At 33.1% G+C, this 17,400-nt stretch overlaps 2 protein-coding genes across 4 annotated transcripts in view; one reads left to right on the forward strand and one right to left on the reverse strand.

Moving 5' to 3' along the window:
* Positions 1-10,773, forward strand: part of LOC125051494 — a 40,399-nt gene extending 29,626 nt beyond the window's left edge. Inside the window, exons 3-10 of the mRNA XM_047651822.1 lie at positions 854-2,695; positions 2,767-3,048; positions 3,880-4,183; positions 6,457-6,744; positions 7,374-7,545; positions 8,122-8,321; positions 9,150-9,337; positions 9,745-10,773. Of these exons, the coding sequence (XP_047507778.1) occupies positions 855-2,695; positions 2,767-3,048; positions 3,880-4,183; positions 6,457-6,744; positions 7,374-7,545; positions 8,122-8,321; positions 9,150-9,337; positions 9,745-10,015 (3,546 nt within the window). The 5' untranslated portion in view covers position 854 and the 3' untranslated portion in view covers positions 10,016-10,773. The remainder of the gene's footprint in view (positions 1-853; positions 2,696-2,766; positions 3,049-3,879; positions 4,184-6,456; positions 6,745-7,373; positions 7,546-8,121; positions 8,322-9,149; positions 9,338-9,744) is intronic.
* An 898-nt stretch (positions 10,774-11,671) lies between these two features.
* Positions 11,672-13,690, reverse strand: LOC125051495 (MIT domain-containing protein 1-like). 3 transcript variants are annotated; one of them, XM_047651824.1, is made up of 5 exons: positions 13,676-13,690; positions 13,323-13,516; positions 12,733-12,971; positions 12,190-12,389; positions 11,672-12,028 (listed from the first exon to the last, which is right to left on the reverse strand). In XM_047651824.1, exons 2-5 carry the CDS (start codon positions 13,447-13,449, stop codon positions 11,866-11,868), a joined length of 729 nt encoding a protein of 242 aa, XP_047507780.1. In that variant the 5' UTR covers positions 13,450-13,516; positions 13,676-13,690; the 3' UTR covers positions 11,672-11,865. The 3 variants fall into 3 exon arrangements, with proteins under 3 accessions (XP_047507780.1, XP_047507779.1, XP_047507781.1); XM_047651823.1 differs by lacking the exon at positions 13,676-13,690 and having other exon boundaries at positions 13,323-13,657; XM_047651825.1 differs by lacking the exons at positions 12,190-12,389; positions 13,676-13,690 and having other exon boundaries at positions 13,323-13,660.
* Between the last annotated feature and the right edge of the window lie 3,710 nt (positions 13,691-17,400).

A 17,400-nucleotide genomic window follows, 5' to 3' on the forward strand; every position in this document is an offset into this window, starting at 1 on the left:
CATAGACGTTGTTTGCTATCGATGAACAGAACCGAACCCGATTATAAGTCGAGTCTGTACGTCATGTTTTTTATGTCATCTCGAAAAAAGCCAAAAAAATTAAGGCTATAAATTCGTAAATAAACAATAATATACAGTCATAGTAAAAACATTTATAAATTAACAAGTTTTCTCAGTTAACACATACCGGTTAGTACTGGTTTTGAAATCTGATCTGAAAAATGTTATGGAGTAACCATGACAAAATGACTTTACTAGGCTTGACGATTACCACAACATTACATTGAATAAACTCTGATATTGCACATAATAGGCGTTTGATTTTGTGTCTGTGAAATTTTATTGCTAAACATTATCGTAGAAGTGGTAATACGTTGCTGACGAGTTAAGAAAACATGTATCTCTATCCGGTAACCAATTCAGGTGCGAATGAATCAGAAAATTGAGTCACATGTTCTATCGTATCTTTTTTACATTTATGAATGCGTTTTTGACAACTTTGCTAATCAGTGGTTGTTAATAGACTTTGAGGTCAAACACGAGGGGAGATGAAATCACGACCGATGAAAACACTCCAAGCCCTCGTACTTAGACACAATAGGTTCAGCAACGGTTTCAAACATCTGCCAGCCCGTGCTTTGTATTAATACATACGTCTCTTTCTTATAATATTTAATAATAATATAACACTTTAGTAATGCTACACAATTTAAGCTATGATCGACACGCATCATGCACCACGCACCTCAATCGTAGTCACACATAATGGACCAAGGAATTACGTCACTCCAACCGATCATTAACCTACCAATTTTCCCACGAGTCATTTACCCAAGTCTTTGTTCTATTGCAGGATGTCGAATTTTCAACGAACAAGAAGTAAGGTGTGGTGGGGTGATTCACCACCGACCGTCAGCAGTCCTGTGGCTGAACCTGCTTGGAGTCCAAATAACCGAGCAGATCAAAATTGGGAGCCTCAATTGCCGCACTGGATCGCTAACCAACCCGAACAAAGAAACAACAGCGTTGATAACATAGCAAGAGCGAACAATGCTCCCAACCAATGGCCGTTACGTCACGGCAGTCCTGGCAGTCACAAAAGCCAAGACTCCGGATTCTCCGATTCTGATAGTTCTCCGCCAGTTTCACAGTATTATTCATCACCGGATAACTCTGACAGAAATAAGTCATCTGGTAGTAATGATTCGAATAATAATGAAAACATCACTGTTAAGCAAGCTATAGATTTTGAGAGTAAAGATGTTACTGACAGTCCAAACACAAATAGTCCTGTGACGCCAACACCGAAACCTCGCTTACGCAGTAGCAGTGTTATACAGACTCCATATGATCTCCAAAAATATTGCGAAGTACATCACGATAAGGAGCACTTGGAACTTTTAAAAGATAATAACAATGACGAAATAAGTAAGTATCCTTCTCCAAAGAATATGAATAGCCCGTTGCCGGATGATAACAGAAATAAAAGTAGTGACATAATTCTTTGTCCTAAATCTACTAACAATATTAGTAATAAAGAAAATAATTTAAATACAAGTGCAATAGAAAAAGATACCAAAGATATATCTGTAATTAATAAGAACTTAAATGTATTAAGCCCCTCAAAAAAGTACCCTCCGAAAAAGTTTGTTTCTAGTACGGATAGCACTAAAATCAGCAAAGTAGCGAAAGTGAAGGACTTAGAAACAAGTAAAAATAAATCAGATGATAGCTTGGAATATATCAAATTGGCTCACAATAATGAAATAGCAGTTAATAATCAACCAAGAAATAGAACACCTATTTCTAATGTCTCTTATGTACCTACTGAAAGAATTATAGCCGTCAAACCTGAATACAGGCGAAGTATGTCAAATGAGGATGAATCACCAATCTGTACAACACCCAAATTTCAGAGAAACAGATTAAATCAATCATTAAACTTTGAAGCACAGAGGCTAGATCAACAAATATTAGACATTCACGAAGGATATCATTCTTTAGGATATATAGATGAGAATGATTTACAGGAAGAAAAGAAGAAGTATCCAAAAGAACAAATGCATAAACCCACGAAAGCCATACTAGCCAAGAATATATTGGATAGCTTGCATTTAAAGCCAACAAAGAAAGCTGGGCCCAAAGCCAAACAAAGAATGGCAGCCAAAGAAAAGACAAAAGATCTTTTAAGGATATTTCCATCTAAAAAAGGTAAAACTGAAATAGCAGAAAATCAAGCTGGTGGTATCCTAGATGGAAGTCGGGTACCAGCCCTTGGCCTACCCAGAACAATAGACCAAAACTCATGGGTGATCGTAGGCCACCCACAAAAAGAAATGCTGATACCTCACTACAATGAAAGGCTAATTGGTACTGAAAGTGAATTACAAGCTAACAAAGACAAATCAAGCAGTGACGAGAGTCTCAAATTTAGAAAGGTCACACCACCGCTGGAGTTCCAAGATAAGCAAAAGACACCGTATGAGACAAACACGAAAATCAATAAAAGTTTAACGCATGATACTAAACGAGAAAAATTAAAAGATGAAGAGATGAATTTTGCCGATTTACAACTAGACTTAGCTTGTACCTCCACACCAAAAATGTTGGCGCCTCAAGACTACATGAACGGCGCCCAAAGCGGTTCCAAAAATGTGAGACGCGTGAACCTATTAGAGAACATCAATAGCAGCGGGTAAGTTTCGCAACATTAACTGCAAGCTTTGTTGTCATAATTGCAGTAATTAACAAGAGTTTCTTTCACAGGCTTGTATTGAATAATCAAAACGAGATACTATATAGAGAAAGGAGTATAGACCAGACGACTTTGGAGAGATTATGTGACCGGAAGCCCGAGCCAGTGCAGTATTGGTTATGTGACCTAGTTGGTTCCTGCGAGAACGAGTGTATGACGACGTTGCAAAGCAAGCCGTTAGGCGCAGAAATGAAAGCACTAGTCTCGGCCAGTTCAGCAACAATTACGGGGAACATCAAAAAAGTCCAAACTCACGGTCAGATTATAGTCCACCAGTACAGTGACGTCTTGAGGTAATTTATTTTTTGCTTACGCGTTAGTTAGACCATTACTGTCCATAATGTGCCGTAAATAATTCAAAACATTTTTATGTTTGGTATCTGAATGCCATTCATTCACTTGATTAAAATTTGAATAATATCTTTATAGCCAAACCTGTACTATTTTTCCATATCCTTGAAATATCAGCTACGTAAAAATATAATTATTTTAGATTAAATGACTATGAATTACCATAAGGTATTTAAAATTAAATATCAATTACCAAACAGGATATTAAGTAATTAAAATTAGTACATAATGTACGCAAGCATATTAGCATACCAATTTCCTTATATGTATTTACAAGCTGCGACATCTCGAATAAGTTAAAAGTATCCTTTTTTCAAAGGCATGTGTATGACAGTGGGGTCATTCCGTTGATTTTCCTTCGACATTGCGATATAACCACCATACTAAAAATGACAAATTCTGGAAATTCTATTTTGTTAGAGAGTGTTCTTTCCTGCTCAATATTATGTCTATAACTCGAATCAGTATATAATACCAGATTTATATATATACCAATGGTGCTACAACATTTGAGGGGCCTTAGATTTCTGCATCTGTTCGGTGATCATTTCTAATAGGCAAGTACAGACTACATAGATTTTTGGGCATGCCGGTTTCCTCACGAGGCTTTCCTTCACAGTACAAGCGAGTGTTAAATGCGTAGAAAGTCCATTGGTGCACAGCCGGGATTCGAACCTACGACCCCAGGGATGACAGCCGCACGTTGAAGACACTACGCCAACACTGTTCTCACTCATAATACCAGATTAATCAAGATTTATATATTTCTACAGGCAAATGGAGTTGAAGCAAATCAGCGAAGAACAGATATGTTTATTAGTGGCAAATATCAATGAATTCGTCCTGGCACACAGTATAACCTTAAACACGAAGCCTCCAGGCGAAACGCCAGAGAGATGGGACAAAATCAAAATGTCCTTGCAACTGTATTTGCAGAAGTTAATAGATATAGGTGAGGACGTGAAGATTGAGTTGAACGAGTCCTGTCCCGAGTGGAACCTGGTCGAGAAACATATAGATACGTTGATCGGTATCTTCTTGGAAACAACAAAGGCTGTTCTTGTTCAGCAGATGAAGGTAATAATCTTTTAATTTCTTTTGCTTAACACGGATTATGGAGCTCGTTCTGTTCAGTTTCATCATATCAATGGATATTAATGATATGCTTTATGAAAGATTGTAGGTATAAACAAACAAATATGTTTAGAAAATATTTTAAGAACAAAATCTACAGGTACATCATAGAGGATTAGAAAAGCTAGCGAAAGTGAACGCTCTTTTTTTAACTTAAGTAAACTCATTTTAATATCTTAATGAACGACTCTAAGGATAGTCAGACATTAATGATCGGGTACATGTCTCCAATAATGTAAAAAAAGTTGATGAGACATTTCATATTGAACATTTCCCATTTTTTATCATACAACGTCTATTGTCAATACAGTGAATCGGATATTATGTAAAACATCACGTAAATGATCGGTGTTTTCCCCATGTCAGCAATTCGCGATGTGAATTTATGTTTTAATAGGTATTTTAACAATTCTGCAAAAAGCGTTAATAATAAAATATTAATTTATTTATTAAAAATCATAGGTCCTGTTAGTATTGTTTAATTTACAATATTGGCTAAATATTAAATTAGTCGTTTAAAGTCAATTCATTTATTTCAATTAGGCTTATTAAAAAGGAACTTTTAAAAGTCAAAATTGAACTTTTAAAAGTTAAAAATATTTAAAAAAAAATTTAAGTTAGTTAACTCTCTTTTAAAATAGTTTATACAATATTTTGTATACATTGATTTGTGTGACCAAGTATATATAAACAATATAAAAAACTACTATAGTAAAATAAACGCATTGTGTTATAAAAAACATGCAGGAGATAACTAAATTATTATGTAGATACATAGTGCTCACATAAGAAAAAATAAATGTCTCATATATTTTATATTCAAACTTTCATAAAATACACACAATTCTCTGCCAATCTTTAATCATTAATACTTTTCGTGGTTATTAAAAACCTATTTCAATTCCAAGGAGTTACGCATAAAATTGTAATGTAATTTAGCCACTTGACCAACTAGGTCCTAGCGTTTAAATCATTAAGATGCAGGTTGCGGCGTATCGCAGAATCTGAATGAGCTTCTATATAATATTTTGTGCATGCAATATTCATTGGACGCTCGAGAATCCGGCTTCCCTGGGGTGACATAAGGGTTGCCAATACAAAAATACGAATACAAAGTACTTAATAATTAATATTCTCTTTAGCACTGATTTTTGGAATAAAAATGAGTTATGTGTAAGATTTGGGAACCCTTTTAAGAAAACAAATACGTATGTCAGGGTAACTTTTTTGTCGGTTATTTTAAATTACTATTTTGATTTTTAAACTGTGTACAAGAAGTTTTTTTTAACAAAAAGCATTAGTATGTGTATGTGAGTCAGTGTGTGGGTGAATTTTTATAACAGCGTAAAGAGATAGAAATACACGAAAAAACAGTCACTAGAACCTCTCATGATCTCTATCGTCTATCTCCATGATAATTTATCATTATACCTAGGTACTTAGGCCTTTTTTACCTGACAGACCCCATCTATAACATTTGAGTGTCTAAGGTTAAAGTTTTAGGTAAGATTACAGCTATACTTGCTAAATAAATGGTTAAATCTGTACCTCTGGGGGAGAACCCTATTTGAGCTGTAATCGTGATTAGGTTCATTTTATGCACCAGGAATCGACAAGAAACTTGAATCCTTAGTTGTTATTTCCAATAAACAACATTTTAGATAAACATTTCATATATCTGTATATAACACTTATATTTTATTATATTATTACAATTATATTATCAAACCTTGTGTCTTCGATGACTTTGCAGTTCTTCGCAGGTTTCACTGATGGCATTGCGTATACATATATGTGTATATATATAGATCAACAATACAATTATTGTTTCTCCTTAATCTAATGAAACGTGCTATTGTTACTTCATTTATTTTACAATCTCACACAGGATAGCTTGAACATAGTTCATAGAACATAGTCTGAAATGTTTTACCTTTTATCCTAAAATTAAAATTTGTTAATATTTATAACAATGTGTAAGATTTGGGAACCCATAACCAAGAATTGTTAATTCCATAACAAATTGTTTTTACCAATTACAATTTTTATTTCTTAACCTACTCTTAAATTGGTTCGTCGACCTTATCGACCAAACCAAATAACTTATTATAGTTAACTGTAACAATCACCTAATGAGATATGAATAATATAGATGAAATAATTTATTTGATTAAATAGAACTTTACATCCTACAACTTTATAATTATTTTATTCAGACACTGGTTTCAATAATCGAAGAACCACCGTCGGACATGATTTTGAAAAGTACACTTACTTCAATCGGCCACTTGGCTATGCTAAGTGGTAATACCGAGGGAAATCTTCACGACAAGTGCACGAAGATCATCAAGAGTATCACCGACCTGCCATTCGTGGACTGCGGGGTGCCCCGGGCGCTTTTAACAGCTATTATTGAGTCAAATAAAAGTTCTGTTAAAGCTCTGTCTTTGAGGGCGTTAGCTACTGTTTGTATTACCGGTGAAGCTATCAAACAGTTTGAAGAGGTAAGTTTTTACTGAAGTTGCGGAATAAAATAGTACTCAATATAGTTTGTAATTGAGAACGATTTCATTTGACTTTTTAAATCAGCTAATTTTTTATAAACGCGTTTAAAAACAAGTACAAAATATCTGAAATGTGTTTGGCATAAAAATTCTAAACAAAAGTACCTTAAATATTAAGATACCCTTATCATTGACATGTCTGAAAAACAGCTCCAATGTTGAATATTTGATAAAACACTTATAACTTTTGACTATAGGTTATGTATTCTTTTGTAAAAGTCTCATCAGAAAATGAAATACTATAATATTATTATGCAATATATAAAAAATAATATAACAATTAAGAGTCGTAATTGGTCCTATGTTATCACACACATATAAATAGTAACTAAATCATTTTGTTAATTTATTTACAGACCCGATGTTTTATTTTTTAGTAATAAACCAATTACTATTTACGTTCATTGATAACTTACTACTTACTAATTTATAGGCTGGCAACGCACTTGCGAGCCCTCTGGTAATGTGACTGTCTATAGGCGGCGGTATCACTTAATTTAAAAAGAAATCTAATATTTAGTATACTTTTTACAAATTTTACAAAGTGAAAATTTTTTCCTACTATTCAGGGCGGTGGTATAGAAATCTTGTCGGATATACTGTCAGATGAATCGAACCCGGAGCCGCAAATGCGTGAGGCGATCACTGTTCTGACTCAAATCACTGCGCCATGGTTGAGGGGTCACCACGACTTAACACAGCTACATGTATATTTGAACACGATCGTGAATAATATTACTGGTAAGTAATGACTGACTTCTGTGTAGATTTTAGATAGCCCATAGCGAATTTATGAAATTTTTCATTGTACGGTATTATTTTCACCCGTTTTATCTCGGCGTACGTCGTTCCACTACTAAGCGTTTTTAAGTTAGTTTCTGCCGCGCACCACCACTATGTGGAACCAGCTGCCCACTGAAGTATTTCCGAACCATTCGGCTTAGGGTCGTCCTTTAAAAGAACGCACTCGCTGCATTGCTATACTTATTCGTTAAGCGAGGAAAGCAACAATTCTGGTGTCACGAGTACTATTTATAATTTACCAGGCGCCAACTTAAACCTTTAATTAGTGACTGTGCACTTGAACCCCACGGCCCAAAAGTCTCTACTCTAAGGTTTACGACGACATCGTTTAGAACAACATACCGGTTATATTGACCAAAATCAATAATAAATATTAGGTACTAAATAACAACGTCATCGGCTGTTACGACTATCGGTTTTTACGACCAAATATGAGTAGCCCCTTCGATGTCGATATTATTTATTGACTGTAATACCGTATTGAAGAAATAAATTTCTAAATGTTATTTGCAGGCCTGCTCTTCCGAACCGAGTGTTGCCAGCTTCTGTTACTATGTACAGCTTGTCTCGTGAACTTAGTCCGCGAACTGGAGTTGGAAAAGGAGGAATCTAGCAACTCTGACATCATAGAAGTGCTGACACGTCACCGTACCGTTGAGCGTCTCCTTGATGCTATTAAACGTCGTGGACCGAATATTTCTGTGTTCTTACAGGTATGTGCTTTTATTTGTTTTTTTTATTGCTCTGGCACGATTTGTGCATTAACCAGCGATTATAGGATTTTTTTATAATTCGTGCTTGTCTTTAGAAATTCGACCGTGTCCTCCATGTACGGTTTAGGCACTCACTCGGTACCGCACTACCCTCCCAAAGGCCGATAACAAATTTAAATTAAAACTTGCCCTCGAACCGGGAATCGAACCCGGTACCCCTTACCCAGCTGCCACTTAATAAGACCGCTAGGCTATTATTTAATAGGAAGGTTTAATAGATATAGTATTTTTATTTCATTGATAAAAGCTTGCCAACGCTCAGCACACTGATACATTGGTAAAAGAACCACAATATACAATTTTTTTATGTGACAAGCACTTATAGGCAAACATGACATACACAAAGAGATAATACGAATATTAAACAAAACAGTTAAGATTACAAAAACTAAACGAAAATCTATTTTAAAGTGTGAGGGTCTAGATCTAGTTCGTTTATCAGAATGCTCAATCTGGATATCAGTGAGCTAATACGATCTCCAATTGTTTAAAGTAAGAGTATACTCCTCCCTCAAAGGCTGGCGACGCACCCACTAAAAATGGGTGACCATGGACTGCAATGACTGCGCTTTTAGGCGTCCCGTAGGCTCGTTTACCCCCTATTCTATAAAATTAAATATACAGAAATCTGGCATGGAGATAGATATGCAATATATTTTTATTATATAATATATACAACATACAATTGCATCATTGCATTGATTGATGCGAAAAGTTATGCCCGAAAACATTTTGTTTATTTCTTCTAAATAAATAATCCCCTTACAGGAACAAACAGCATCGCTCCTTTCATCACTATCCCGAGTGAACCGAATGATCCTTCACTTGTCGTGTATTCCGTCAGCCAGTGTAGCACTCGTGTGTTTCGTCCGAGCTGCGCCCGCGCATGCTCCAAGGGCTGCAGAGATGCGCGCGCAGCATCGACTGCATTGCCATGCTGCTGAAGCTATATCCAGGTAAATCCACGAGCTATTTGCGCTTCGCTATCTAAATTTGTTCTATTATATAAAAGATTTAAGCTAAAATTGTCCTTTTAAAAATTATTAAGAAAAGTTCAAGCAAAATTCCATGTAATCTAATAAAATCTATTATATTTCACAATGAATCTGTCTAACACAGTCTAGTTTAGTAGTACGTATATAGGAAAAGGCATTCGGGCAGGAATCTCGGCCAGCCGCCCACGGACACTCTCATTGCCCGAATGCTCGCAAGTGCGGTGCCGGCCTTTTAAGAACTGCTACGCTGTTTTATTGAAGGACCCTAAGTCGAATTTGTTAGCAAATACTTCCGTGGGGAGTCTAATAAAAGTAACAGGCGTTTTTATTTGAGCCAAAACAATTTACCAATTAATGCATATTTACAGACTTACCGTCGTCTCTGAAGTGGCCCAACAAATAGTTCAACTAGAGGGCGTTCCACATCTCACCCGTTTAGTTAGGATGCAGAGAACGCGCCCTCACGTCGATACAAACCCGGACCAGACGTTGATTCATTGTTTAAAGGCTTTAAGAACGATATACAAACATCAACCGGATGCTTTTAAAGACTACCAGAAGGACGTGGATGATATGATTCGGCCACATTTGATGGAATCTCTGATGCTCTTCTCGGCAAAGCAAGAGAGTTATGTTTGATTATAGCGCCATCTGTCGGTGAGCACTTTAGTCTTGGTTAAGAAATTGTGCGTTCATTTTTACCTCGTCGTACTTAAGAAAAAAAATACCAGCATATCTTAAAAACCAAATGCTTAATAGGCTGTTTACCTACTAGCCTAAATCAGAATCAGAATTGTGTCTGTCCCATACTAAACGTTAAAGTGATGTTTTATTGAGAAAAGCGCCATCTATTAACGATACTATGAAATTTTAAAAACCTATTTTTGAACCAATTATTTTCAATATCGGGCTTATATATAGCCAAAACATTCCATACAATGTAAATATTGTGTAAAATTCTCTTATTTATGGACTATCTTACTGTATCCAGAGGCCATACTAATATATTTGCTAGTCGTAGTTTTCAGTCTTAAATCTACTTACATTTGTATTAATTACCAAAATATTTAGTATTTTTTGTCTAATTGTTTAAATCAAGTGGAGGATATGTAATTCTTACACCTTTATAAACCATATTTAATTGTCATTCATAGAATTTCCAACCAGTAGTAGTTTTTGAGTTCTATAAGCTCCTCCAATACCAACATATTGGAACCAATATTTTTTCAGCCCATATCTTAATAAATTCTTTGGGCGATATATTTTTTAAACATTTACGTGATTTTGTAATCATCAAGTATTTTGTCACCACCTTTTAGATTTAAGTCGTATATATACGTAATATAAAATGCGTAAATAAATTTGTTTTGTATAAAATAAAGTATATTATTCAGTCATTGCATTTTTATTTATTTCATTTCAGCACCTTTGTAATAAGTATAAATTGTCTTAAACTGTCACTCACTTCCTATCTATTTAAACATCACATTTCCAAAATAAATCAATTACACATTTAAAAAAAATATGTTTTAAAAAATTAAAAATTCACAAAAGTAAAAAATTTCTTAATATTGTACAATATTGCGTCGATACATAAGTCTATGAGAGAGAAGCTATGTAGCACATATTTCATTGATTACCAGTGTTATTTAAAATATTTGATGCAAAGGCTGGACTCCGGAAACATTATTCCTTTCTTGACAATTATACTTGTTTGCACTCATTTGTTATATATCAGTTTGTTTGCAAAAACAAGTGTACTGGTTAAAAATAATCATTTTCCATTATTTATTATTTTTACATTACAGTCGACTCTCGATAATTTGAAACTCAAGGGACCAGAGATAAATTTCAAATTATCAAGAGTTCAAAATAACAAGTGTTTGAATAACCACGAGGGGGAGGGGCGACGGAAGGAAATAAGAATTTGATCAAAATTTGTTACTTATTATTTCTATATTCTTATTATGTATTAACAATTATTATAACAATTATTCACAAATTTTTGACACAAACCTCATTTATGTAAACAATTGACAAGTCTGTGCATGTATGTACACAAACGACAGGTATGTGCATGATAAACGCTTCAAATTATAGAGAGTAGGGAAGACCAGATTTCAAATTATCGCATGTTGGCGAGCAAGATAACACTTTTTCAACTTCAAATTACCGAAGGGACCAATTATCATTGATTTTATTCAATTTATCGAGTATTTTTCAAGGGACCGAAAAAAATTCAAATTATCGAGAGATTCAAATTAACGGGTGTCAAATTATCGAGAGTCGACTGTACCTATTATTTGATTGAAAATCTTAATATTCCAAATAGTCTTTGAACACAATTTTAAGTTTACACAAATATTAAACACGGTAAAAATACATATTTGTTGTGCTTATATAAAATTATCATTTACAAAAATACTTTTTATCCATATCACATCACAAGACAGTTGTGTCATATTAATTACAATACAAATCTTACACTATCATCCATATGATTGCTTAATGTTCTTTGAGTGTAAAATGTCAACTGTAGTCTCATGACATGGTCTTAAATCGAGATCATGCATTCCTAAGCAAAATTTGTTCTCAGTTGCTTTGTAGAAATCTAAACCTCTGCCTATTTTTACAATCCATCCAGAACTGAGGCTGTAAAAGAAGTTATAAGAAGAAATAATATGTCAGTCTAATATGATATTTAATCCCACAAAACATAAAATTAAAGAAAGTTATGAAAAGTAGAAAGGATTAGCATTTATAAAATACCTATGAACCAATGCTTTTCTTTTTAATATGTTCATACAACTTACATAATTTGTCTATCATGTAGTGTTTCAGAAAATTTTACTATTAATTGCACATTATATTTGAGCAGGTCAATGGATATGTTGTTCAGCCAGTTGCTTTGGTCTTTATCTGACTTGTTATCCTTGGAAGTTAATAGTTCTATGTGCCTCAGTTTATCACAAGACTTCACCAATAACTCACATACACGAAGAAAATTTTGACACTAAAAAATAATTTTTACATGTGCTTGTAAGAAATAAGATAGAATAGTTAGTATTTGATTAAGTACAGATGTAGGAAATATTTAGAGTACAATATTTATCAGTGCTTCTTGAAATTTGAATTGTATTAGATTTCTATTAAACAACAGATTAATTATCAATAACCCCAACTGGATATTATGTATTAGTTTTTGTAACAATGGTTTCTTGGGTACATATCTTGTTTTATGATAAACAAGCAGTATTTAATAAAAACACAAATTTAAAATGAATGACTACACCAAAGACTAAAACACAATGATCACTTTTAATATAGATATAATATTTTGTCTCATTGTCACTCACCTGGTGAAAACTTCTTATGTAGGGATCTTCAATAATTACAAACTGTACATCCTCATCTAGAAAACGTCCAAATAATGTCTTATAGCTATGGCCTGTAGAATCATTTTCAATATGAACCTGTTCATGAAACTGGCCAACTTCTTTCTGTTTCAAAACTAATTTCTTTATACATTCAGCTCTATTCATATACTCTTCTACTTTTTTTCTTAAATAATTTCTAGTGGCTTCATCTGTTTCACCTGTAAATTATGTACATTATATTAGAGATTTGTAGTTGACAGAGTTACAACCACATTTGAGTAGTGGTAGTCTAGCTCCCTTCATAAAAAATAAATCAATCAAATATAGTACCAGTCAATTTCTTTTGTAGTTCTTTGAAAAAAATAACAATTATACTAAGTTTTTATGAATAAGGGGGTAATTATATCATCAAGTATTTTAGAACTAAAACAACAGGTAAAGTGTCAGCTTAGGAAGTAAGTGTTTATTTTTCACACCATTAAATGAAGAAGTCTGTCTACCTAACTATTGTCTTAGAGACTGAAGTTTTCTAATGAACAACTATGAAAATGTGTAATATATTCTTTTACCTTTCATCTTGTCCACTAGAATTTGTAGTCCTTCTTGATAACAAACTAGTGCTTCAGTATATCGTTTCTTTGTATCTAACTCTACACCACGTTTTAAAATGTTAATAGCAGCACTTTGTATATTCATAATGAATTTTTAAGATTAGTTTACAAGTTATCGACAATATGTCATTTATTGTGATTTTTATAATTTCCTGAAATTACAACAAAGAAAATTCCTTCTTAATGCATCGAAAAATTCTAACTTTTAAAATCTAAGAATAATAAATAAAAAGAAGATAATATGATATATTAAGAAAAGTATTGTTGGTTTCTAGTTTCTACTTGTTTAAATATACATAATAATATATTACATTGAATTATGAATATGACTGTTAATTTCAAATGTCAAGTACAATTGTAAAAGTCACAATAGCAAGCAAGTGAGCAATCAGCGTCAGCTTACAACTTTGGTTTTTGGCTGCTTGATTTCGTACAATAGTAAACTCATTACTCAACTCCTCATAACCGCGTCATATTATAGACATAGGCTGACATAATTGCCTGAAGTATTTACCTGAAACATTATAGAACTTTTTCTTTAATAGTTTATTGTACAAATAAGTAGTATATATGTTTAGTTCTACCCTAACCAAGGTTGGAAGATTTTAACAAAAATGCAATTTTGAAGCTTTTTTTAACGTCCTATTAAATATCATTTATTTCTTCACCATGCCTCCTGCTGATAGAGTACAAATCTTTGTTTTTAATTTTATTATTATTTATTACTTAAGATGTCATATGGAACATGGTATAATGGTTGCAGCTCCTTACAAACGTTGTGTAAAACAAAAAACTTGGTTATTAAAAAGAGTGGCGGAGAGTTTAATGCCAGTTCTTCTCTTCCGTTCTATGCGTTTGATTTGAGAACTGGCAGTAAATGTAAAATTAGAAGCATTTCATATATATTTATTATATACATATATTTTATTTTTGACGTTCATAAGTGTACATTGTGTTACCTATATGAATAAATTATTTTGACTTTTATTAAAGATACTATGAGGTATTTTTCTTATATGAGGGTTAGGGCCCATATTCTAATTCGTATCTTACGAGAAAACCACGTCTTGAGTGATGGTTTAACTGCAGAATAAACTATATTTAAGTTCTAGATGACGTTAAGTGACGTTCTAGAATACGATTCTACAAGAACAATTACTAAACTTATCAAGTCAGTGTGTAGTACAATCAGTGCTCACAGCGCATTGGGGTGCTTCAGATTGCGTACTTTAACCTTATGTAAGTTATCATCAACTAGTTTATTAGATGTTTTTTTTTAGTTTAGATCTTCTGTATTTAATAATATTTTTTATTTATTGATAAAAGCCACACATAAATCGATACCTCCCACGTAAGTTGTTGTATCTCCAAAACTGCAATTTTACAGTAGAGCGTTTCAAAGATTCAAATTAACCCAAAATCTGCATTTATTGTTGCATCCTTTTAAAATTTCGTATTTAATGTAATATAATTAGTCTTCTTAACTACGTTAAAAGAAATTTTAAGTAATATGTCTATTTGCGGAGATATTGTTCATACAACATTTTACTCCGGAGTAGAAGCTATGCCAGTTGTTGCATCTGATACTAACAACATTATACCGCGGCGCCCAGATAGCATCACTTGTGGTATATGATAGTTACAACTGTATACTTTGAAAAACATAAGTCTTACTCTGTTGTATGTGGTAATTATATTTATATTAGGTACAGAATTCAAATGTACAATTTGAAAGAGATTAATTTTTTAGGTTAATAAATAAAAAATAAATGTTATTAAGGTTAATTTTTTGTATTAGAAACAACATCAGTGTTAAAAAGCTAATCAGAAAATCTTTGAAATTAAAATAATGAGCGTTTAAAACTTAATTAAATTACTCCTTCTATTGCTGAATAATCAAAAACGTTTTAACACATAACAATCATACAAAAGACTTTTTAAAAATTATAGAATAGGTAACGTTACAAACTCTTCTTAAGAACTAATCAAATAGAATTACAAAAATCAACATCACTATAAAAAAATAAAAATATGAACTTAATTAATCATATTTTATATGAGATCAGCTTAAAATCAAGTAGTAATTTGGTAACCATTTATAATTTTTGGCATGTACTTATTGGTTTATAATAATGATAAAGAAATTTTAAAATAAAAACAATTGTGTTAATTGTCAACCTAACAAACCTAAAATTAGCTTTTATGGAAGCCTTAAAACAATGTAAAACAAATAAATATTATTTTTATGAGATCAATATTAAAACCTGAGATGCTTAATTAAAGGCAATTCAATATAAAAAGAAAAATAAACGGAATATTTGGAAAAGACTCTATTCTGAATCAGAAAATTCAGCGTCATTATTAACGCCAACAACGAAAGATAAATGCCTGAAAAAGTCGTGATACGTAGCTGGAATAATTTCAGTATGACACAGGTTTATTAAGTCATCGTAAGTGTATAAATAAGTTTATTTTTGGACGAACGTTCTATTAGACGCTATGTACGCTATCACCTTCTGCCTGGGTGTGACCTTTTTCAAGAAATGTATGTTTGATAGTAATATTTAGCGTATGAGCAATATAAACATAAAACGCAAACACAATACGATTGCGATTCTGACCGGCACAATTGTCAGACACCAGAATCTAAATTCTTTTGCACCTTGTTCATGAATTTTACGTATAAAATGAGAAAGACAGCTTGATACCTCATTAGAACCACGTTTGGCTTCTCCCTCGTGCCACATATAACAATGACCCTCTTTATTTGCTAAATCAAACAAAGTAAAATTAAAGACGGACACCTTCCGTTTGTAATATAAAATGATTCCGTTAATATTTCTGAAGATGTGACACTGATCGCACTGATCTTTCTTAGGAATATGAAAACTGAGCTTAAAGTTTTCATTTACAATGTCTCGATATAGACGTTCGGATTTAGCTTTCTCTTCATACATTGATTGAAGCCACTCATTATACATTTCAAATAATTTATGAAAATTTAAATCTCCATCCAAATATAACTTATTTGACCTTTGCCTAGTAAAATGTGACTCAACTGGCTGCAAACTCTTGATATGGTCACACACACTGGTTATAACAGACTCTGTCTTTTTTACAGGGTGGTTTGATTGTTTTCCTGTTTGATCTGGAATTAATACTCCAGTAGTCGCAGCCATCTTTTCTAGGGCCTTATTAATAACCTGTTCACTGACAGAAATAGTGCTTAAGAAATGTTTTTTGCATACATCCACATAATTATCTTCACCATGATCTACTGGAAATTAGTACTTTAACGTGTACTTTCGTCTTGAAGTGGTATCTGTGTAGACTCTGCGTTTATTTTGCTTTTTTACTAAGCTGACTATATACATCTATTGTTTTTCTCGATTGCCCGAATTCCAAAAACTCTCAAATATCTTCTGTCTTTTTCGGCGGCCCCATCTTTCTCTTTGCTTGAATTTTACCATTTCTTGACATGTACTCTTTTCACATATTACGTAAATTCGTTCTCTTAGTGTCTATCTATTCATTAAAATGTCTTTTTCTTATATTACCTTTATATTTCCTTGGTTAACGACGGCGATCGCTTGCGCTAGGACTATTATTCGAAATATCTGACAGCGGACTATAACTGTTTATTGTTGTATACGTTGAGCAGCTAGACAGATAACCTGGTGAGGGTACGGGCAAAATATCAAAAGTTGATAGGTTTTCCTTTTGTATATAATAAGGGCAGAAATCATTATCACAGTCGTAGTCCAAGTGGTTGGTACCACAAGAAGGTGAAGGGTGCGATGTTTCGAGATTTGCAGTATAAGAATTCGAAGCAACTTCTAGGTTATTATCACAGATATCTGCTGCTAAAACAATGCACTAGGTATGCATCTGGCTATTGAGGCAGTCGGACTTACCTAAAGAGTTACTTAAAGATCGACTTTTGAACTGATGACTTGACTTACAACGTAAATTTTCAGTAAAAAAAAAGTAAATCCAACGTAAAATATTGCATTTCACTATACAACTACATTTTGAT

Source organism: Pieris napi, chromosome 8 (genome assembly GCF_905475465.1).
Source record: "Pieris napi chromosome 8, ilPieNapi1.2, whole genome shotgun sequence".
Classification (NCBI taxonomy): domain Eukaryota; kingdom Metazoa; phylum Arthropoda; class Insecta; order Lepidoptera; family Pieridae; genus Pieris; species Pieris napi.

Coding starts and splice junctions, on each gene's coding strand:
- LOC125051495 (XM_047651824.1), bottom strand. CDS start 13,449: ATGAATATACAAAGTGCTGCTATTAACATTTTAAAACGTGGTGTAGAG. Junction 12,972..13,322: donor TCTAGTGGACAAGATGAAAG/GTAAAAGAATAT, acceptor CATAATTTACAG/GTGAAACAGATGAAGCCACT. Junction 12,029..12,189: donor CTACATGATAGACAAATTAT/GTAAGTTGTATG, acceptor CTTCTTTTACAG/CCTCAGTTCTGGATGGATTG.